The sequence below is a fragment of the Frieseomelitta varia genome, unplaced genomic scaffold (assembly GCF_011392965.1).
Source record: "Frieseomelitta varia isolate USP_RPSP 00005682 unplaced genomic scaffold, Fvar_1.2 scaffold_353, whole genome shotgun sequence".
Lineage (NCBI taxonomy): Eukaryota > Metazoa > Arthropoda > Insecta > Hymenoptera > Apidae > Frieseomelitta > Frieseomelitta varia.
The window spans coordinates 174,747-192,861 of record NW_025110094.1 but is presented as its reverse complement, the minus strand read 5'-3'; the positions used below and the strand labels follow the sequence as shown (position 1 = coordinate 192,861).

Below are 18,115 nucleotides of genomic sequence, written 5' to 3'. Positions count from 1 at the left end.
TTAAAAAATAGTAAAAGCAATTATTTTTAACAATTTTAACAATTATAAAGTTACTCTATTTGGTCCGTTTTATAAAAAATTATATTAATTTCTAGTTTGGAAACTTTTACCGTATTTATAAAAAGTTTGAGTTATCTTAACGTATATATATATATATATATATATATATATACGGTAAAAGTTTCCAAACTAGAAATTAATATAATTTTTTATAAAACGGACCAANCCCCCCCCCGTGCAAAATTAGGGGAAAGTAGGGTAAAATATATTTAGCGTCGTAATGGTTTATTTAGGTTAATGCGTTTAGCAAAAAAATCAGGTGGTAAAGGAAAAAGTTCGCGCGAGGCTAAATCTCTTGGTCGGACTTTGCAGTTTTTGGCAAAAATGAAATTTTGCGGAAAATATACAAATACTCAGCTTTGTCTCGTGCTCAGTCATAAAATTTTTAGTTTTATTGGTTGAGAAATAGTGAAAGCAATTATTTTTAACAATTTTAACAATTATAAAGTTACTCTATTCGTCTTATAAAAAATTATGTTAATTACTAGTTTGGAAATTTTTACCGTATTTATAAAAAGTTTGAGTTATTTTAACGTATATATATATATATATATATATATATACGTTAAAATAACTCAAACTTTTTATAAATACGGTAAAAATTTCCAAACTAGTAATTAACATAATTTTTTATAAGACGAATAGAGTAACTTTATAATTGTTAAAATTGTTAAAAATAATTGCTTTCACTATTTCTCAACCAATAAAACTAAAAATTTTATGACTGAGCACGAGACAAAGCTGAGTATTTGTATATTTTCCGCAAAATTTCATTTTTGCCAAAAACTGCAAAGTCCGACCAAGAGATTTAGCCTCGCGCGAACTTTTTCCTTTACCACCTGATTTTTTTGCTAAACGCATTAACCTAAATAAACCATTACGACGCTAAATATATTTTACCCTACTTTCCCCTAATTTTGCACGGGGGGGGGGGGGGGACAAGGAGGGTTGCGGCCGAACCGAAGACGGGCTCGGCCTGGAAAAGGAAAACAAAGGGCGAAGTAAAACGCGAAAGGTGACTTTGGGAAGGCAACGGCTTAATTCTCGGCGCGAGCCCATTCGGTGGGATTAAATTTACGGCTTTTGGAAAATCGTTGTGCTCGTACACCACCCGCCGCTCGCAGGTTCTCGCCGGTTTAACGACACCGTCGGTTATAATGGCAGTAAACTCGTTTATCGCCTAAATACACGCGCCATGGGCTGACGGAATTAACGTCGAAGCCCAACACATTCTGGTAATAAGCGGCGGGCAGCAGCACTTTTGCCGGTGGAAATCGTCGGAGAAAGCGGCTCGATCGCTTCCCCCCCCCCCCCCCCCCTTTTTTTTTTTTTTTCGGCTAATAACGACGATCAATTGGAACGAGAGGAGGAGAAGGGGGAAGCCAGCCCCGTTGCCACGAAATTAACGGCCGGTAATTATCAGACAAGCGGGTCGCGATCGAGGATCCTCCACGGTCGTCCTTTTGAAATCGATTACAAGTTGCAGGTTGCGCAACCTGGTCTCCCCCCCCCCCCCCCCCCCCCCCCCTCCTTCCCTCCTCTTCTCGTTGCGAGCAAATCGAGCGAGTATCCGAAACTAGAGGATGGATTTTTTTCGCGAGGTTGCAGGTTACCGTGTATTTAGAACGTTTGTATTTGTTGTGCAAATTGCGGCGAGATATCATATCGAGGAGGCGAGGTTGAAAATTCCCAGGAGGAAATCGTTTTCATTCAACGAACCGAGAGAGGCCAGCGATTCAATTTTATGCCGAGTTGAGAGAGAGTTTTTCTCGATTGGTCGATGAAATTTTAATAGGACGAGCTAATTGGTTGGTAATTAACCCGAATGTACACGGAACGACGATTATTTTTAACCTTGCCGATTCGTTTAAGGAAGGAGAGAAACGCGCGTTGAGAAATTTTCTCGTACGACAAACGAGAGTGATTGTAACAACGTTAATTGCCGATCCATAACCGACTGTTATTCCATCAACGCGATCGACTATGACCCGGCTGAGAGTCTAGACCCTATATTCATACTATCCGCGCTGTATAATCAAAATTGATGTAATTGAATAAGAATTTTAACTATGAATACCTTTTTTTTTAAGTTTGTCAGAACGCGACTAATTACGAGCAATTTCTAACGAAATATTTTTTCTTTTCTTCTTTTAGGTTGGCACGGTTTGCTATTTTATTCCGAGTTGATATCAACATGCAGCTAGCGAACATGCAAATGGGATGTATGGAGATGCAATCAGATATGCAACTCAAGGAGAAATTGCTCCAAGTGTCTTTATTACACTTTTATAAATCTGCCTAGAGAAAAATATTTAGCATTTCACGAACGTTATACAGTGCTTATTTATACTTGCGAACAGAATTTTTCCCCACATGAAGCACGCGAAAAATAAAATAAAAAATTTTAGACGAGCATCTCCGTCGATTACCTGTATTAAACCAGATATTGATAAAAAACGAAAAAAGAACATGCTCGATATTCTCATTAAAAATTCTCATATTCTTTTTAATTAAAATAAATATATTTTTCTAACCAATATATCGCTTCATCAAAAAAGGTCTTTTAATATTCTCATAAATTACATTGAACTGGTAAAAAAAAAAAAAAAAATATGTAAACTGTCCTCGACAAATTTTTATTGGCCAATGGCGGCTCAGAAGATCCAAAAGGTTGGACACGTCGATGGTAGCAGATCAACAGATGTTCCCGATCGATCAGCGGTACGCAATTAAAAAGGACATCCACGTAGTCGAAAACGTTCGGCGAATGAATCGAACGAGAACGGATCGAAAAGGCGAGCGAGAGCGAAAGAGAAAAAAAACTTTATCTCGTTTCTGAAAACGAAATTACCAAATGTCCTTTTAGCCGTGGACTCGAAAGTATCGAGCGTTGCGATTTAAAACGAGGCCAGCGTGGTAGACAATTTGTTCGGACTCGCGATAGTCCACAAAAGAACCACGAATTCCACGGTCCACGATAAAACACCGTGCACGTCGAAAATTTATATCCGTTGACCCCCCCCCCCTCCTCCCCTCCCCTCACCTATTCAGTTATCCAGGAGAAAATAATAAAACCAGACGACAATCGCAAATTCGAGAGCGAGCAATAACGCGTTCGATTAATCACGGTGAAGGGTTCTCTCCAATGGAAGCGCGCTTATCCTCAAGAAAATCTACACCTAAGCGAACGAAAACATTATCCCCGATTGTTCCGATCTTATTCAACCGTCGCTTCGTTGCTAAGTCGACTCGCCCCCCTCCGCCCCCTGGTTGCCACGACAGTGAAAGGGGAGAAGAAGCGAGCAAGGGAAGATGGAGAGAGGGAAAAAAACCTGAGAGGGAAGAAAACCTGAGATGAAAAAAAAGCCAACGACACTTTGGTCTTTGACCCTTTGACCCAGCGAGGAGGATCCAGGACACACATCTGCTCCGGGTGCACTAAAATTGCTGGCCAGAAGGAAGGAAGGAAGGAAGGAAGGAAGGAAGAATCGAGAAGACGAGAAGAATAGAGGCGGTCAGTGACAGTCATAGGAAGAGAGAAGGATCACGAAGGGTAGCGCGGTTGAGGGAAGGTCGAATCGTTCTGAAAGAGGAAAGATGAAGCCGGGTTCGGAGAAGGAATAGTATAGAAGTCCGGTTGTGCGAGCGCGGCCAAAGACAATGAAGGAAGAGGGAGGAGGGGGAGGAGGAGATCGGCGGAGCTCGGAACGCGAGCCGATCGCGTTGCACAATGAAGCAAAAGCAATTATTCGCGAAGCGTGGCTCTCCCCGTGAATGCGCGTTGGGAAACCGGCCAATGCGCCAGGATTATTGCATTTATCCATGATGCAACGTCGTTTAATTATGTGCTTAAATACGTGGCCGCGGTGCGTGGCCGTGCGTGCGCCCGATACGCTGGGAAACCCCCCTTTTTGTCGAGTGTACGATACGCGAACGGCGCGAGTAAACCAACCGAGCATTTCCAACGACGTCCCGACGACGGATGCGCCGAGTTTCTTACCGCTCTTGACACGTGTACTTAACTACGACGACTTAATGGGCTCGGCGTTCGCGTGGCGTAGCGGTAGCGTCGATTTTCCACCGTTTCCCTCTCGCGCTCGACGAAGATTAGAAAAGCTTCGGGAGAGCACTCGAACAACCTGATAACGATACGCCTGTTTCTCGCTCTCGTCATTACGTAAACGATGGAAAAATAATCGGTCGCGCGCCGTATCTATTCGCCTTGGCGAAATTGAGAAATCCACCCCGACTAGCCAAGTCATGTCTAATTTTTTTTTTTTTTTTTTTCTCTCTCCTTTTTTTTTTTTTTTCCAAAAAAGCTGCACGAATCCCCATTCACCGCGGCAGATTGGTCGGCTTGACGCTTGGATAAAAATTAACGAATCCCTTTTTTTTTTCCCCTCCGTGTTTACGCGTGCCGCGAATTTAATATTTAACACACATAAGCGAGGGGGGAGGGGAGGGGCGCGTGCACGCATGAATTCAAAGCGATGAAAATTTTAATTACGCGCGCGAGTCCGACGAACAGCAACGAGAACGTGCGAACGCGATTCACGCCCGAATGTTATTTTAATTAAAAGGTTGTCTCTCGTGTTCTTCGTTCGACTGGCTCGAACTTGGAAAGAGGGGGGGGGGGGAGAAAAACTTCAACCCCCCCTGTCGTCAGTCGCGTTTTATCCACCAGGTATATACCTGTCTAGATCACGCGTATCAACTTTTCTTCTCGCGATACTTTCCCCATTTTTATCGCCCTACACCGACGTTACATTTGCCCTCAGCCTGTCCACGAAACGACCGTTTGCTTATGTAACAAACGACCATCTTTGGAAGAAGACAACAGTCGGCTGCGGTTAGAAAAACGGTTGGATGAGAGACGACGACGGCGCCGCGGATACGATTTATCAACGTTCAAGAACGGAGATTAGCTTTCTCGCCGATAACGCGGGAGAGGACTCCTCTCTGCCGCTTACCGTTCGAGGAAAAGCACGTAATTTAAACTCGGTTTCAACCCGATCTCCCCTTTGTAGGGCTCTCTCACGGACTATCGCCGTTTGACCGTGCCGATGCAATGACCGATTCGCGCGCAATTATGGCAGAAAACGGGAGGGAAAAAGAAGTGGACTCGCGAAGAAGGCATTATCTAAAAGGAGACATAATTACACGTATCGGAGCTGCAACGAAAAATGCACGATGGATAATCCACTTGTATCATTAAGGTATATACATGCATTTTCCAGAACATTCTCTTCGCGCAATTTTTTGGTCATTATTACCAATATATTAAATAATATTATTATAGAAATAACTTCATCAAGATAAGCTCAAAAGCATCGTGTCGTTTGTTCATTTAAAAAAAAAAAAATTTATCAGTGTGATAACTGCAAAGTAGCTTTATCTGTCGACCACTTTAAACACCATCATACTCAACAAAACAATTAATCTACATTTCTATCGTTATTCCAATAATATACACGCACGTAGTAACGTCTCTGAGATTTCTTCTTTCTTACACAATTTTTATTTTTTATTGCAGATCGCTAAACTTTTATCGTATCAAACAGATTACTGATACAAAGTTTTTTTTTTTTTTTGCTTTTTGAAAATTTCCTACTTAAAAATATAATAAAAGAGAAACTGGCGATATTATTCATTCTTCCTTATGACGTATATGGGTAAATCTGTAGTCTTGGACCGAAAATATCGATCGAGGCGCCGGTGTCGCGAAAGAACACGAACGATATTCGAACCGATTGCGAAACCGTCGCGCGAATACACGGCGAAGGCCGATCGATTTTCCACGAAACGGCGATTCGCGGACTCCTTACGCGTCGCGCTTTGTCCCGAGTGCCGATAGAATGACGTTGATCTTTGCGCAATAAGTACTATAACTAGTAGGAAGAAAACAAACGAACGATACTTTATAAAACTGTCGTTCTCCTTACCTGATTCTCTATTGCGCCATCTTCCGAAAATCATGATCCCGTGATCAACAAAGAAATTTGTTAGCGATTTCCTCTTTCTTCGCTTCACCTTAGCTTCGGTCTCCAGCAACAGTCCTTAGAACGTGGCGATGAAAAGATCGGGAGAACACGTTTCCCAGCGCGATGTCATCTCGTGTGTACAGGCAAGGACGCACCGTTCGGGAAATCGGTAGGCAAACATAACCAACGATCAGACGGACGATTGTCGAAAAAAAAAAAAAAACAGCGCGTAAGTATCCTTGCTCAGCAACGAGGGACGAGCTTCGCCAACATCGTCATTTATTCCGACGGCCGTTTCCGAGAAACTGCTCTTCCACAGTTCCTGCCCGAGCGGTTTTTACCGTTCCCACATGACTAACAGGTTGGCCGTAAACGCCAGCCAACAACCGAAACCCTTCGCCGATACACTTTTCACTGACCGCTGTAGTCGACTGTTCTCTTCTCGTAACGAATAACGGAACGATTAGCCGAACCGGAAAAGGACAATGCACGCAGGAAGGAAGAAGAAAACGGCGGTAACCGACGTTGTCCGATGACTTGTTGCGACGTCTGCCACGATTCTTTGCAATTGAGGAGCAGAAGAGGAACAGTTTGGAAATATTCCACAACTCTCTCTCACCGTGTTGTCGTTTCTTGCCCAAGTATTCGCCCTTGGGGCTCGGAGGGTCTAATACACCGAGCTGAGAGAGCCCAGGTTTCTTGACAATTCCCGCGTAAACAAGCTTGTCGTCCGTTTTGTTCGTTGCGCACTTTCGATCGTTCCCGGAACTAGTCCTCAAGGTGTAACGAAACTTCAAAGGACAACGATCGAGGAATCGTGGTGGGAAAGATAGATTATAAAGGCAAAAGGACGCGGCATGAAACACGATGTTGCTTGTGCGGCGTCTCGCACTCGACTGCGTGGTCGCCCGTTCAGACCGAAGACCGATTTAAAGCTAAGCCGAAGTCTGCTGGCCGATATCTCGAGCCGGGCCGATTTTCTCGCCAGTTTTCCCGTGATTGCCGCTGAAATTGAAGGTGCACCACGCGCTACGGATAAAAACTGACAGGTAATTAACCCTCTCTATGGCGCGGGACAAAAGGAATTGCAATTGCTTCGCGCGTCGAAGATCGTGGAGTGGGGTGATTCATTTTTGAAATTGAAAAATCAACGTCTATCAGCCGGAGGTTGTTCTTCACCGTACAAACGAACAGCAGAATTTGACGAGTTCCGATTTCGTGACTGGATTCGATGCATATCGGCTCGGGAAACGTTTCCCAAGGTACATTAGACCCCTCGAAAAAGTACCCAGTCACTTTAAGTGCTTCCACTTTCGGAGGAGGATTGTATCTTGTGTCGTGTTCTTGCAATCGATATCTCGGCACAACGGCAATTATTTCAGTCTGTGTTTTTCTCTGTTAAATTTTTCGTATTTCTCGAATGACGGTATTTCAAAAAAAAAAAAAAAAGATCGTTGTTGGTACATTGTCGTTTCTTTTTCTTTCACGCCTTTGCGTCTTTATTGGTCGAATCTTTTTCGAAAATTAACGTGTTTGTTGTTAATTCGAATGTCAAGGTTTAATTAGACCGGTAATAGTTGTTGTTTCATCTTTTTTCTTCATCGTCGTTTCTAACGAGAAAGCGTATGTATACAAATATGCGCGCGCGCACTCGTGTACGTATTCGCACGCATACCTGTGACGCCTTTTATGTACAGTTTGAAAGGTTCGTTCCCTTCGGCTGACTATTGTTCGTTATCTCTGTCTACGCATAGGGGTCGATCTTACGTACTTTTTAGGGGTTCCAAACAATAATAGCGTGGAAACAAAAGACATTGCCATCCAGAACACCTGGAACTTTTTTTCATAACACGATTTGAAATTTATCTGAGATAGTAAGAATTTCAGTACGTCGTAAAATATATGCCCCCAGTGGAAATTGTACGTTTCACACGGGGGAAAATAGGAATTTCGACGAAACTTTCTCCTTTTTCGAAAAGTTAACGACCATAGATTGCTTCGTTTGATTACGACTACCCATGAAACTAAATACTTCTTTCAAGAAAACTATCACTTTTTAATTATTCGATTAAGCAATTATTACTTTTTAAAATATTCGATGACTGAAAACATACAAAATACGGGATTATTAATTATAAAATTTATAATTATAGTTATATAAATTATATATAGGAAGTATTTGTTTTCTTCGATAAAAATGCAAAATCTTGAATAATATATTTGTATATTATCTCAGAATATCTTAAATGATTTTCTTTTTTATACTTTAAATATACAAATCACTTGTTCCAATAATATTCTTTTTTAATTATAACAATACATTTTCTTAATGTATCTTTTATTACAGCGACTGAAATTATATTCTCAAAATAAATACATTTGTGGTTTATATTAACAGTTTTATGACGTTTGCATAACAATTGTGGTAAAAACATCAAAATAGTATTGTTTCTGTTAAATGTATGACTTTTTTTTAAAGGGACGATGTAAAGTAACACTAAAAATCATTCTTTCATTATATATATTATAATATTACATTTACATAACATCTTTACTAAAGTAATAAAAATTGTCTATTAGAATACAGGCAAATGTACAATTTTATTCATCAGAAATAACTTCCAAACCCTGAAAATTGATAAAAATTATATCAGATACACATTGTATAAATCAGATTTTAATTCATCAATATGATATGATATAATAATATAAGTAACAAGTCATTACACAGTGGAAATGTTGTAAAGTTACTTACATTCAACTTCCACTGCTCCTTGGTTAACGTCAAATCTCTAGCAAATGCTGTTTCCTCTATTTCAGTATCGTAAGTTCTTACATGTTTCTGTAATAGCAAAATATAAAAAAATTAGAACCTAAGATATATGAGATACAGTTTGTTCTATATACATTGAAACAAGTACAGAATACATATCATGCAGTATTACGTAGTATTAAGTAATGTGTTTATAAAACTAGTTGTTATAATAGCTACTAATAGTTTTATAATTTCTTTTAAATTCTTGCTTCAGAGGGGAATATAATCATATAAACTAGCATCTCGTCGCAATGTTCAATTGTATTTCTTATACAAATGTAATATTGAGGTTATGTTACAGACGTTACTTACTTTTCCAATCACAAGTTGATTTATGAACGGTGAAACATAAGCTGGTACTGCCAATAATGTTCCTACTATCAATAATGGTGGAAAGATGTTAAGCCACATCTTCGGAAAATTGTTTAATGTGTATAATATAAGTTTAAATTTCCTGGGCAGTTACGTGACTGACTAGTGACTGTGAATACTAATACGCGTTCAAGCGCAGAAGTAACTTACGCTTACGAATTATTTAAATAGCTTCAATTGTATTTGTTGTTGTACGTTTACTGATTAAAAAAAATATCACGTTCACATCATTTTTTTATCTTCGATTTGGGTATTAAATTAACGAGAACTGTTAAAATCAATGGGTTCGAAATATAAAAGCAATCAAATTGTTTGACTTATTGAAAAAATTGTATTATTGCAATAAATTTCAAGTTGTCTGATAATAAATCAAATCCCTCTTTTTATAATATTACATTAAATTTCTGTGCATACGTTTTAAAATGCACGTTTGATTCGTTTTATTATTGGTTAATATATGTGTGTAGATAGGATCAATTATTTAGTAAGAAATTTGAAAAACAAAATATGAAGTAAATGTAACTTTTAATGACAACTTGATACTAAGAATTAGAAATAATTTACATTAATTAAGTGTATAGTTATTAAATAAAGCAATCACATGATGAATACAATTATTTTAAGCTAATAAAAGACTAAATGTTAAATTTATTTTTTTCAGTCATCAATGTAGCTTTTAATTAATGAAATGCGACATCAATGTAGCTTTTAATTAATGAAATGCGAGTTACTTTACTTTAATTCACCCAGAATAGTATGGAAACATTAATGACGTTAATGAAAGTTTGAGAAAATATTTATTATATTAAAATTCATATCGATGTCTCTGAATATCTTTATATGTTACTTCACACAAATTTTAAGCAGTTTCGCCTTCCCTTTTCGTAACGTTATGTTATCACAAAGTTTACGACGTAAACTTACGTATGACAACATATTCGTAATTTGATATAAAATATCTATCTTTAGATTTAATAAATTTTCTTTCACTCGTTTAATCAAATTGTTCCGTGACAACGATCACGTTCTCAATGATATTTAATTATTTTTGCATCAAAATGGTAAGTGCCATGGCAAACATTTCTTTTTAATGAAGAAAAAAAAGAATATTAAATTATTTAACTTTTATAGCAATAACAAAATAGTGTTTCAAGTTAATTTAATAATTCAAAAGTAAACATAATTTCATATATGCATATTTTAGGAGAGTTTAAGAAATATCTTCAAACCACCAAAGATGATGCTGAAAATGTATTTCCTGATTATTCTAATACTGGATCTGTGGGCACTGTTATTTAAAATATTTTATGCTACTATAATTGCATTATACAGAATATTTAGACCTCCTCCATTGAAAGATCTTACGTCCGAAGTTGCAATGGTAATAAACTTTACAGTTTTATTTATAAAGAATCGTTCGGTATCAAACATTAATCTTGTGGTTTTAGGTTGTCGGAGCAGGCCAAGGTATAGGTAGAGAAATGGCAATTCATTTGTGTAAACTTCATGTTAAGGTTGCTTGTATCGACATTAACAAAGACGATTGTAATACTACCGTACAGTTGGCTCTATCTCAATTAATAGGAATTGCTAGAGTGTACATTTGCAATATAACAGATGAGAATGAGGTGAGCACAATATTTATAAAATATGCGTTTTCATTGTACAATGAGTGTATTATTGATTTGATTGTAAATAAAATATAATAGGTAGCTCGTGTAGTGAATGCTATTCAAGTAGACTTAGGTGACGTTACAATGCTTTTCCATTGCTGCAGTATACCAAGTCCTAAAGTATTATGTATGGGACATCAGCCTGTCCCTAAAATAAAACATACAATTAATCGGACGATTTTAAGTCATTTCTGGGTAAATATCTTTTATGTGATACATACATAGTTTGTTATAGTAATTACAAATTTTCATTTTAAATTTTACTTTTAGTTATTGGATAAGGTTTTACCATCTATGGCACGTGCAGGTAGAGGACATATAGTAGTTCTGTCATCAGTGGCTGGCCTTTTTCATACTACCCCAGGAAGAAGCAGAATTCCTTTATCTGCTGCACAATTTGCAGTTCAAGGATTAGCTAAATCGATACATACTGAAGCCAGACATTCAAATACTAATATTACAGTTACTCTAGTTCATGTTTATCCATTCATTGTGGGCGCAGAAGTAAAAAGAGATATCCGTTTTAGGTAAACAATAAAACAATGATATTTGATTTGATCCAAAATTTATTTATCACAATTCTGGCAGAATACCGAGTTTCTTTGGCACAGTGTCCGCCAAAGAAGCAGCTAAACAAATTTTAGATGGAGTTCGTCGGAATTATTTGGAATTTAGTGTGCCTGGATATATTTTTTACTTGAGCAATATTTCTAGGTAAATTGGATGTTAATATCAGCAAGCGCATAAAATCTTGTTTATAATTAATATTTTATTTTTAGAATATTTCCAAAAGAGGTATTATTTCTGGTGCGTGATTTTCTAGACACTGGTGTTGATTTTGGGTAATATTTAATTTTTTCAATCAAATATGAGAATATATTTTTATTATAACATTTTTACAATATTAGCTATAATATATGTTGCAAGATATTGCGTAAGAAATTTTTTTTTATAACGAGAAACGAATATTTTATTTAGTTTTTATTTGATTTATAAAATATTTCTCGATATATATACTTGACTTGTAACTTGTTTCATAGTTTGGTACAAAATTTTACATATATTTTTACTTTATTTTTACATATTCTTATATTTATATAAAACGAAATACGTTAGTTATTAAATAAATAATTATATGAGCCGCTATATATAAGATATTGTGTATTTGTAGCATAACTGAAGCATCAAGTAATATTTAAAATAGATTTTATACTTACGTTTTGCGTACAATACATATGTAAATACAAGATGTAAAATGAATAAAATCTGTATTAGACAAGTGCTATTCACAGTGTAAAAATAAGTTATGTACACGGTATTGGTATTATGACGAATAGCAAAATATACAGGAAACTATAGTCCAGTTTTTAATATTGTACATAATTTATATATACACAAGTTTGTAGCTACGTATTATTTTCTGAACTTTTTGTCCTCAATTATGTGCATGTTTTACAAAATCACTCAGATATTAATAAATAGATATGAATATTTAACTATTTATAGTAATGTTATTTTTATGGAAACAGAAGTAACGAAAAAAACTAAATCTCTATCTCGTAGGGTTTCAATATCAACTTATTGAAACATAAATAAAAATATACTATGTAGTGAAAATAATGTATATATATATATATATATATACATTTATACGCAGAAAAATTCTATTTACAAAATAAAATTAAATAGAGATTTGTCATAATTGTAAGATTAATTAAATTTTAAGTAAGAAATATTTACATGTAATGTTTGACTTGATAAATATGTGGATCTAACGTTTCAGATTACTAGATATTTCAGATATGATTGGATATAAAAAAAAAAAAAATAATTTATAATTTACAAGGTAAATTCATTAAAATTGGGACAATCTGTTGATGATGATTCAAATCCCAACACTGGAATAAGTTTATGCTAATCTAAGCCAGGCGGAGCTGGTTCTGAAACATCAGTTTCCATAGTATCTGGTTTTTGTTCGATCGGATAATCACCGGGTGGTGCCTGCAAGAAATTCAAGGAAAAACTATTTGGATCAGTTCATATATTTATTTTTTTTTTCATAATAATATAAAAATCAACTTTTTATATACAAGTATTTTTACTCACAATATCAAATTCATCATGCATGTCGCAAAGTGATTTACCCTGGATTACGTCCATTATTGATTGCGGAATGTGCGCTTTCTGAAATGTTACATCATTTTTGTAGTAAATTGTTTTAATAAAATACAAAACAGGGAACAAGCACATAAAGTATATTGATAATAAATATACCTGATTTTCGGCAAAGGCTTCGACATGCGCTAATAAGGGTGCTCGTAAGTTACTCGCCATTTTTAGTGCTTCGGCCAATTGTGTTGGCGGAAGTTGTAAAATAACCGCGAAACTCTGCGGTTGCGTACGTTCGCAACATTTTACAAAACCCTCCCAGACTTTTGGTTGTTTCCAAACTTGCTTGAGAATTAATCGTTGAAGTATATTCATAACGAATCCACTTAACCTAGGATATAATGCTAAACTTTGTATCACTGTACGCATGAGTAATGTAGGAAGCGGTGTCATCTCCATAAGATGTTGCATCACAACAGCAACAGTTTCTTGCGTATATATCTGTTTTTCCGCGAAACATAGAGACGTAGCTGCAAATTAATAGTAATTAATTAATAAAATATAAACTTTGAATAGACTATTGGAGATCATTTTAAAATAAACTATAAGGGAATTCTATATACCTTTTATAATCGTTTTTAATTCTGCTTTGCTTGGATCTATATTATGTAAAGCTATTAACAATTCAGCAGGTGTGATAGGAGACGTATGAGGTACGCCACTTTCATTATTATGGGTGCCCAATAGTCTATTAAATACCTGTAAAAAAAGGAATCATTGTCATACAACATTACGATACCGAACTTCATTTTAAATTTAGGTAATATTATTCCTTATTGTTTACCTCTTTAACAACAATGGGATTTAACTTTATGAGCTTTGGAAGAGCGGCTATAACTTCTTTTTTCGTTAAACCATTCAACACTGGTATTAAGAATCGAACATCGGAAACTCTGGTTTGATAAAGTTCTCGCACCCTTGCTACTAATTCTGCACTCGGCGCGGCTGAAAATAAAAGAAATGTTGCATATTGCATTAACGTTTCAAAAAATGTAAAATGATTAAAAGTGTAAATATACATACATTTTTCTGTGAGGATATGAATAATTCTAGTAACTAGTGTTTCAGCGCCTTTAGGACAATTTTCAACTAATGCCAATAATTGTGGACTGCCCATTCCTAAAGATCGTACAGGTCCTTCTACCAGTCGAAGAACCATACGTTTTACATCGGCACTCATCGATGTATAAACTCTCGCCAATCTAGCAAAACAGGATTAATAAGAATTTGTATTTAACGTAAGCATTTATCAAATAAGTAATATTTACTCGTGAATTAAATCTTGGTGTTCACTCAACAGAGCAAGATACAATCCAAGGCAAGCTCTTGTAGTTGACTCCGTCCATTGAGTTTCCACTTGCGGTCTACCTCGATCTTGTCCGAAAACAATCTCAGGTGGTGTATGTAATCGTAAAAAACCTAAATAAAGTACTGCGTACTCTTCTATGAGTTTGCTTAATTCGGGACGACTATATAGTTGACAAACTAATTGTATAGCAGCTTCCCTTATCTATTTATGAACAGAAAATTAAAGTACTGAAGACCTACGTGTCTCAGATGTAATATCTGGATTACAAAAGTACCTAATTACAACTTACTGTATTGTTTTCATGACCAGTATGACATAATAATACATTCAGGAAAACCAATTGTTTTGTTGGTCTACGAATAACCATTTCTTTTAATAATTGTAACGGCATCAATCCTCTAGTTTCGTCCGAAGATACCACTTTCAAGGCCTCAACTGCATCCTCGGTGATTAAAGGAGCTTCCAAGTAAAGCCTTTTTAAAATACACATATTATTAACATTACATATTCTGTTATTAAATACATCACTGAAATTACATATTACCTATATAGCAATGTGTCACGGTCTTTGCCTTGAACTAAATCTATTGCAGATACTAAAGTACATAACAAAAAATTGTACGCTTGATGCGGAGCTTCCTGGGGTTTCGCACACAATGTAGTTCGTCTTTGAAAACCCTGAAGCAATGCGTATTCTTCGTACAACCAACCTAAAGCTAAGTCTAAACGATTTCTCATATCGTCAGTAATATAACGTAATACTGCTTCCTTAATGTATGGGTTAAACGTTGCAGCTAGGGTAGTCAGAATTTTTGATCTAAGGAGAAACGACAAAAAATATTTTTTTTCGATTGAAGATATTTTCAAATAAATAATTCATAAATAGTTCATAAATTGACGTACCTTATAGCTGCTACGCCACCAAATACAGCTGTTTTCTCGGAAAGTAAAATTCGATTTACAGCCATCAGTAACATTTTTTCTTTAATTTCTTTTGATAATGGTTTTGTAACTTCAGACAATTTTAAAGCTTTCAAACGAGTTCTCGTTTTTGCGAGCGATTTTTCATGTGCCTCTAAAGATGCTTTTGCCTCTTTCTCTTTCTCTCTGTCTTTTTCACGCTTTCGCTCTCGTTTCGCTTCCGCTACGCTGATGGTTGGATTTTTCACTAAATCTTCCATCACAGCATCTTCATCTTTAGTATCTTTTTTCTTCTTTGTTTTAGCTTGCCTTATCTGTGTCGCTAGTAATTTAGCAATCGTATGTCGTTGAATATTTATATCGGTCGTTGAAGAAGGTTGATATTCTCTTTGAAAAATTGTTGTCATTGTATCAGGGACCCATGCCTGTTGATGAAATACATTTAATAAGAAAAAATGGAAGCATTGAATGCTAGTTAATTTTATATAAAAATATATCGACCATGCTATCCATGACTAAATCTGTAGCAATTTCCACACTTAATCTCTCAGCAATGAAACTTTCTGAAAGTTCAACCAATTCTGGTAATTTTGAGGTAAGTACTAAACTGGATACAATTTCCGATTCATCTGGTATTAGGGAAGTTTCGATTTTAACACGCTTTGCAGCGGAGGATGCAGCAGCCTCCTAAAAATCAAGTAAAATTTCGAATAATAGAATTATTAGTTTTTATGATAAGAATTAATTGTATGTTTACTTGTTGCCGTTTCTTCATACGTCGAATATCTTCTGGTTTTGGATAAGCTTTAACAATCTCTTGTTCTTTCGCTCCTAGTTGAGTCAATTGCTTAGCTATTGCAGGTGCAAATTCTATGCTAGCTGGGTGCTTCATCAACCCTAATAGAGTTAATTTTAATTGTTTCTGAACACTAGTTACTTGAGAATCAGACAATGTGGGTGGTAGATCATGTTGTAACCTCTGCAAAGCTATAAATTGATGTCTTATTAATTTAATGTGATTAATGTAATGAATTTTCCTGCTGAACGTTTTGTGTACCTTGTATTACACCCGGCATGAACTGAGGTCTTGTTTTAGCAATCAGTGCTAAAGATCCCATACATGTCATTAAATTAACGCTACTGACATGTGGAGACCCGTGAAATTTGATTAATAAATCCATCACGTCGTTAGCTTCTTCCTCTAATTTCCGTCTACGTGCTATTTTCAATGTTAATGGAATATCTTCTAAAGAAAAATCATCTGGTTTTTTAGGAATATCTGGATCTGGATACGTTTGTATCAAAACAACACCTTCAAGAAATTTCACAGCTTGCGTCCTAATACTGAATGTAATGAAGGAAACATTAGAAATGAACATTTAATTAACAAACATGAAGTTAAAACTAGAAGACTTCTCATACCCATCATTATCGCTGTCAATCATATCTATAATTTGAACTTTGAGAGCGCTAAGTTGGTTCCATGCTACTTCCATCTCTGGCGTGACTGTGATGGCACTAGATATCCATTTCAATGCAGCTCTTAATATCCTACCACTAGCTCTAAGAGCTCTTTTAGCAACAGCTGATGATTCATCAGAAACTAATCGTAAAAGTGTCTGAACTACACGTGGAATTACCTCTGGTTGTTTTACTCTGCAAATAAAGTACAAATGTTTTATCCATGATAGAAACAATATTACAATATTACATACTACATTATAGATTCCAGTAATGATTATTACCCAGCTTCTTCTATGAAACCTGTAATTGTTTTCCTAACTTCTGCATTTCTATCTAAAGAGAACTGCAACGCTTCATCCAAATATAATGGAAGTAATTGTGGTTCCTTGTTTATCAATATTTCTTGAACTTTGCATAAATTTGCAACTTTCACGTCTTCCTCCGAGCTTAATGAAGCCTCATTCAACCATTCAACTATCTGCAAGACATAATCCTTATTTTTTGTTTATACAGCAAAGGCAATTGAAATATTTTACAACTAGAAATTTTTCAGCTTCTTGTAATTGAAATTTTTCTCGAATAACTGTCATAGGTATTATGTTTATATACTTATATATATATATGTATCTATTGTAAATGCTTATTTTGTAATCATAAAATACATCTGCGAAATGACAAGGTTAATGCACTGACCAAATCACCCGGTCCCTTTTCCGGCTCTGTTCTTCTATGTATTCGAGGATCCATTCTATACCAATAAACAAATCATCTAAAGCTAAATGCAGGCAATGATTATTTAAAAAAAAAATATTGCCCGAAAATAATTAACAGAATTTTCGATATGCTGGTATATATGTTCGTTCCTTTTACGGATTTCTACCTACTTAAAAAAATAGATAATCTATATCTTCAATAATTTAGCAAAGAATTTGTATTTTTCTACGAAATCGTTTTTTCGAGTATTGTATTGGAAATTTCAATCAATAAACAATAAAAGCTGTCCCAATATCGAACGAAATCGTTTGCGTTGCCATATTGGCATTTTTCCCTGGCGCTATAATCGTTCCTATATTCGTTGACGAATTGAAGCGGGAATTTCAAGATTTCATTGCACCTTTTATTAATTTCTCGAATACTGTTGGTACTATACCACGTCAATATAATTTTTAAGCACTATACTTGTCCCGAACTTAAACGGCCAAACTGCGAGGGCTGTTCTACACATAGAAAGAAAGAAAAAAATGTTTTGGAAAGTTTGTCAGGAAACAGAGTTATAAACAAATATTGTATGTATAAAATGGCTACGCATTTTTCTTTCTCATTTGATTTTTCACTTATGGAATGCTTTAAA

At 35.8% G+C, this 18,115-nt stretch overlaps 4 protein-coding genes across 6 annotated transcripts in view; 1 reads left to right on the top strand and 3 right to left on the bottom strand.

Moving 5' to 3' along the window:
- Window positions 1-6,934, bottom strand: part of LOC122530759 (slit homolog 3 protein) — a 51,162-nt gene extending 44,228 nt beyond the window's left edge. The window contains exon 1 of the mRNA XM_043658028.1: window positions 6,003-6,934. Within this exon, the coding sequence (XP_043513963.1) occupies window positions 6,003-6,036 (34 nt within the window). The 5' untranslated portion in view covers window positions 6,037-6,934. The remainder of the gene's footprint in view (window positions 1-6,002) is intronic.
- Window positions 6,935-6,949: 15 nt separating this feature from the next.
- On the top strand, window positions 6,950-12,326 carry LOC122530760 (17-beta-hydroxysteroid dehydrogenase 13-like). 2 transcript variants are annotated; one of them, XM_043658031.1, is made up of 7 exons: window positions 6,950-7,090; window positions 10,433-10,609; window positions 10,677-10,856; window positions 10,938-11,096; window positions 11,172-11,428; window positions 11,490-11,615; window positions 11,681-12,326. In XM_043658031.1, exons 2-7 carry the CDS (start codon window positions 10,466-10,468, stop codon window positions 11,745-11,747), a joined length of 933 nt encoding a protein of 310 aa, XP_043513966.1. In that variant the 5' UTR covers window positions 6,950-7,090; window positions 10,433-10,465; the 3' UTR covers window positions 11,748-12,326. The 2 variants fall into 2 exon arrangements, with proteins under 2 accessions (XP_043513966.1, XP_043513965.1); XM_043658030.1 differs by lacking the exon at window positions 6,950-7,090 and adding an exon at window positions 10,198-10,289.
- LOC122530762 lies at window positions 8,548-9,382 on the bottom strand. Its single transcript, XM_043658038.1, has 3 exons — window positions 9,169-9,382; window positions 8,797-8,883; window positions 8,548-8,669 (listed from the first exon to the last, which is right to left on the bottom strand). Exons 1-3 carry the CDS (start codon window positions 9,265-9,267, stop codon window positions 8,643-8,645), a joined length of 213 nt encoding a protein of 70 aa, XP_043513973.1. The 5' UTR covers window positions 9,268-9,382; the 3' UTR covers window positions 8,548-8,642.
- On the bottom strand, window positions 12,091-17,826 carry LOC122530755 (symplekin). 2 transcript variants are annotated; one of them, XM_043658025.1, is made up of 16 exons: window positions 17,458-17,826; window positions 17,046-17,242; window positions 16,723-16,956; window positions 16,358-16,644; window positions 16,058-16,287; window positions 15,802-15,987; window positions 15,283-15,725; window positions 14,924-15,196; window positions 14,669-14,852; window positions 14,339-14,580; window positions 14,094-14,272; window positions 13,855-14,015; window positions 13,634-13,769; window positions 13,176-13,540; window positions 13,008-13,085; window positions 12,091-12,924 (listed from the first exon to the last, which is right to left on the bottom strand). In XM_043658025.1, exons 1-16 carry the CDS (start codon window positions 17,509-17,511, stop codon window positions 12,889-12,891), a joined length of 3,285 nt encoding a protein of 1,094 aa, XP_043513960.1. In that variant the 5' UTR covers window positions 17,512-17,826; the 3' UTR covers window positions 12,091-12,888. The 2 variants fall into 2 exon arrangements, with proteins under 2 accessions (XP_043513960.1, XP_043513959.1); XM_043658024.1 differs by having other exon boundaries at window positions 12,091-12,902; window positions 17,458-17,825.
- Between the last annotated feature and the right edge of the window lie 289 nt (window positions 17,827-18,115).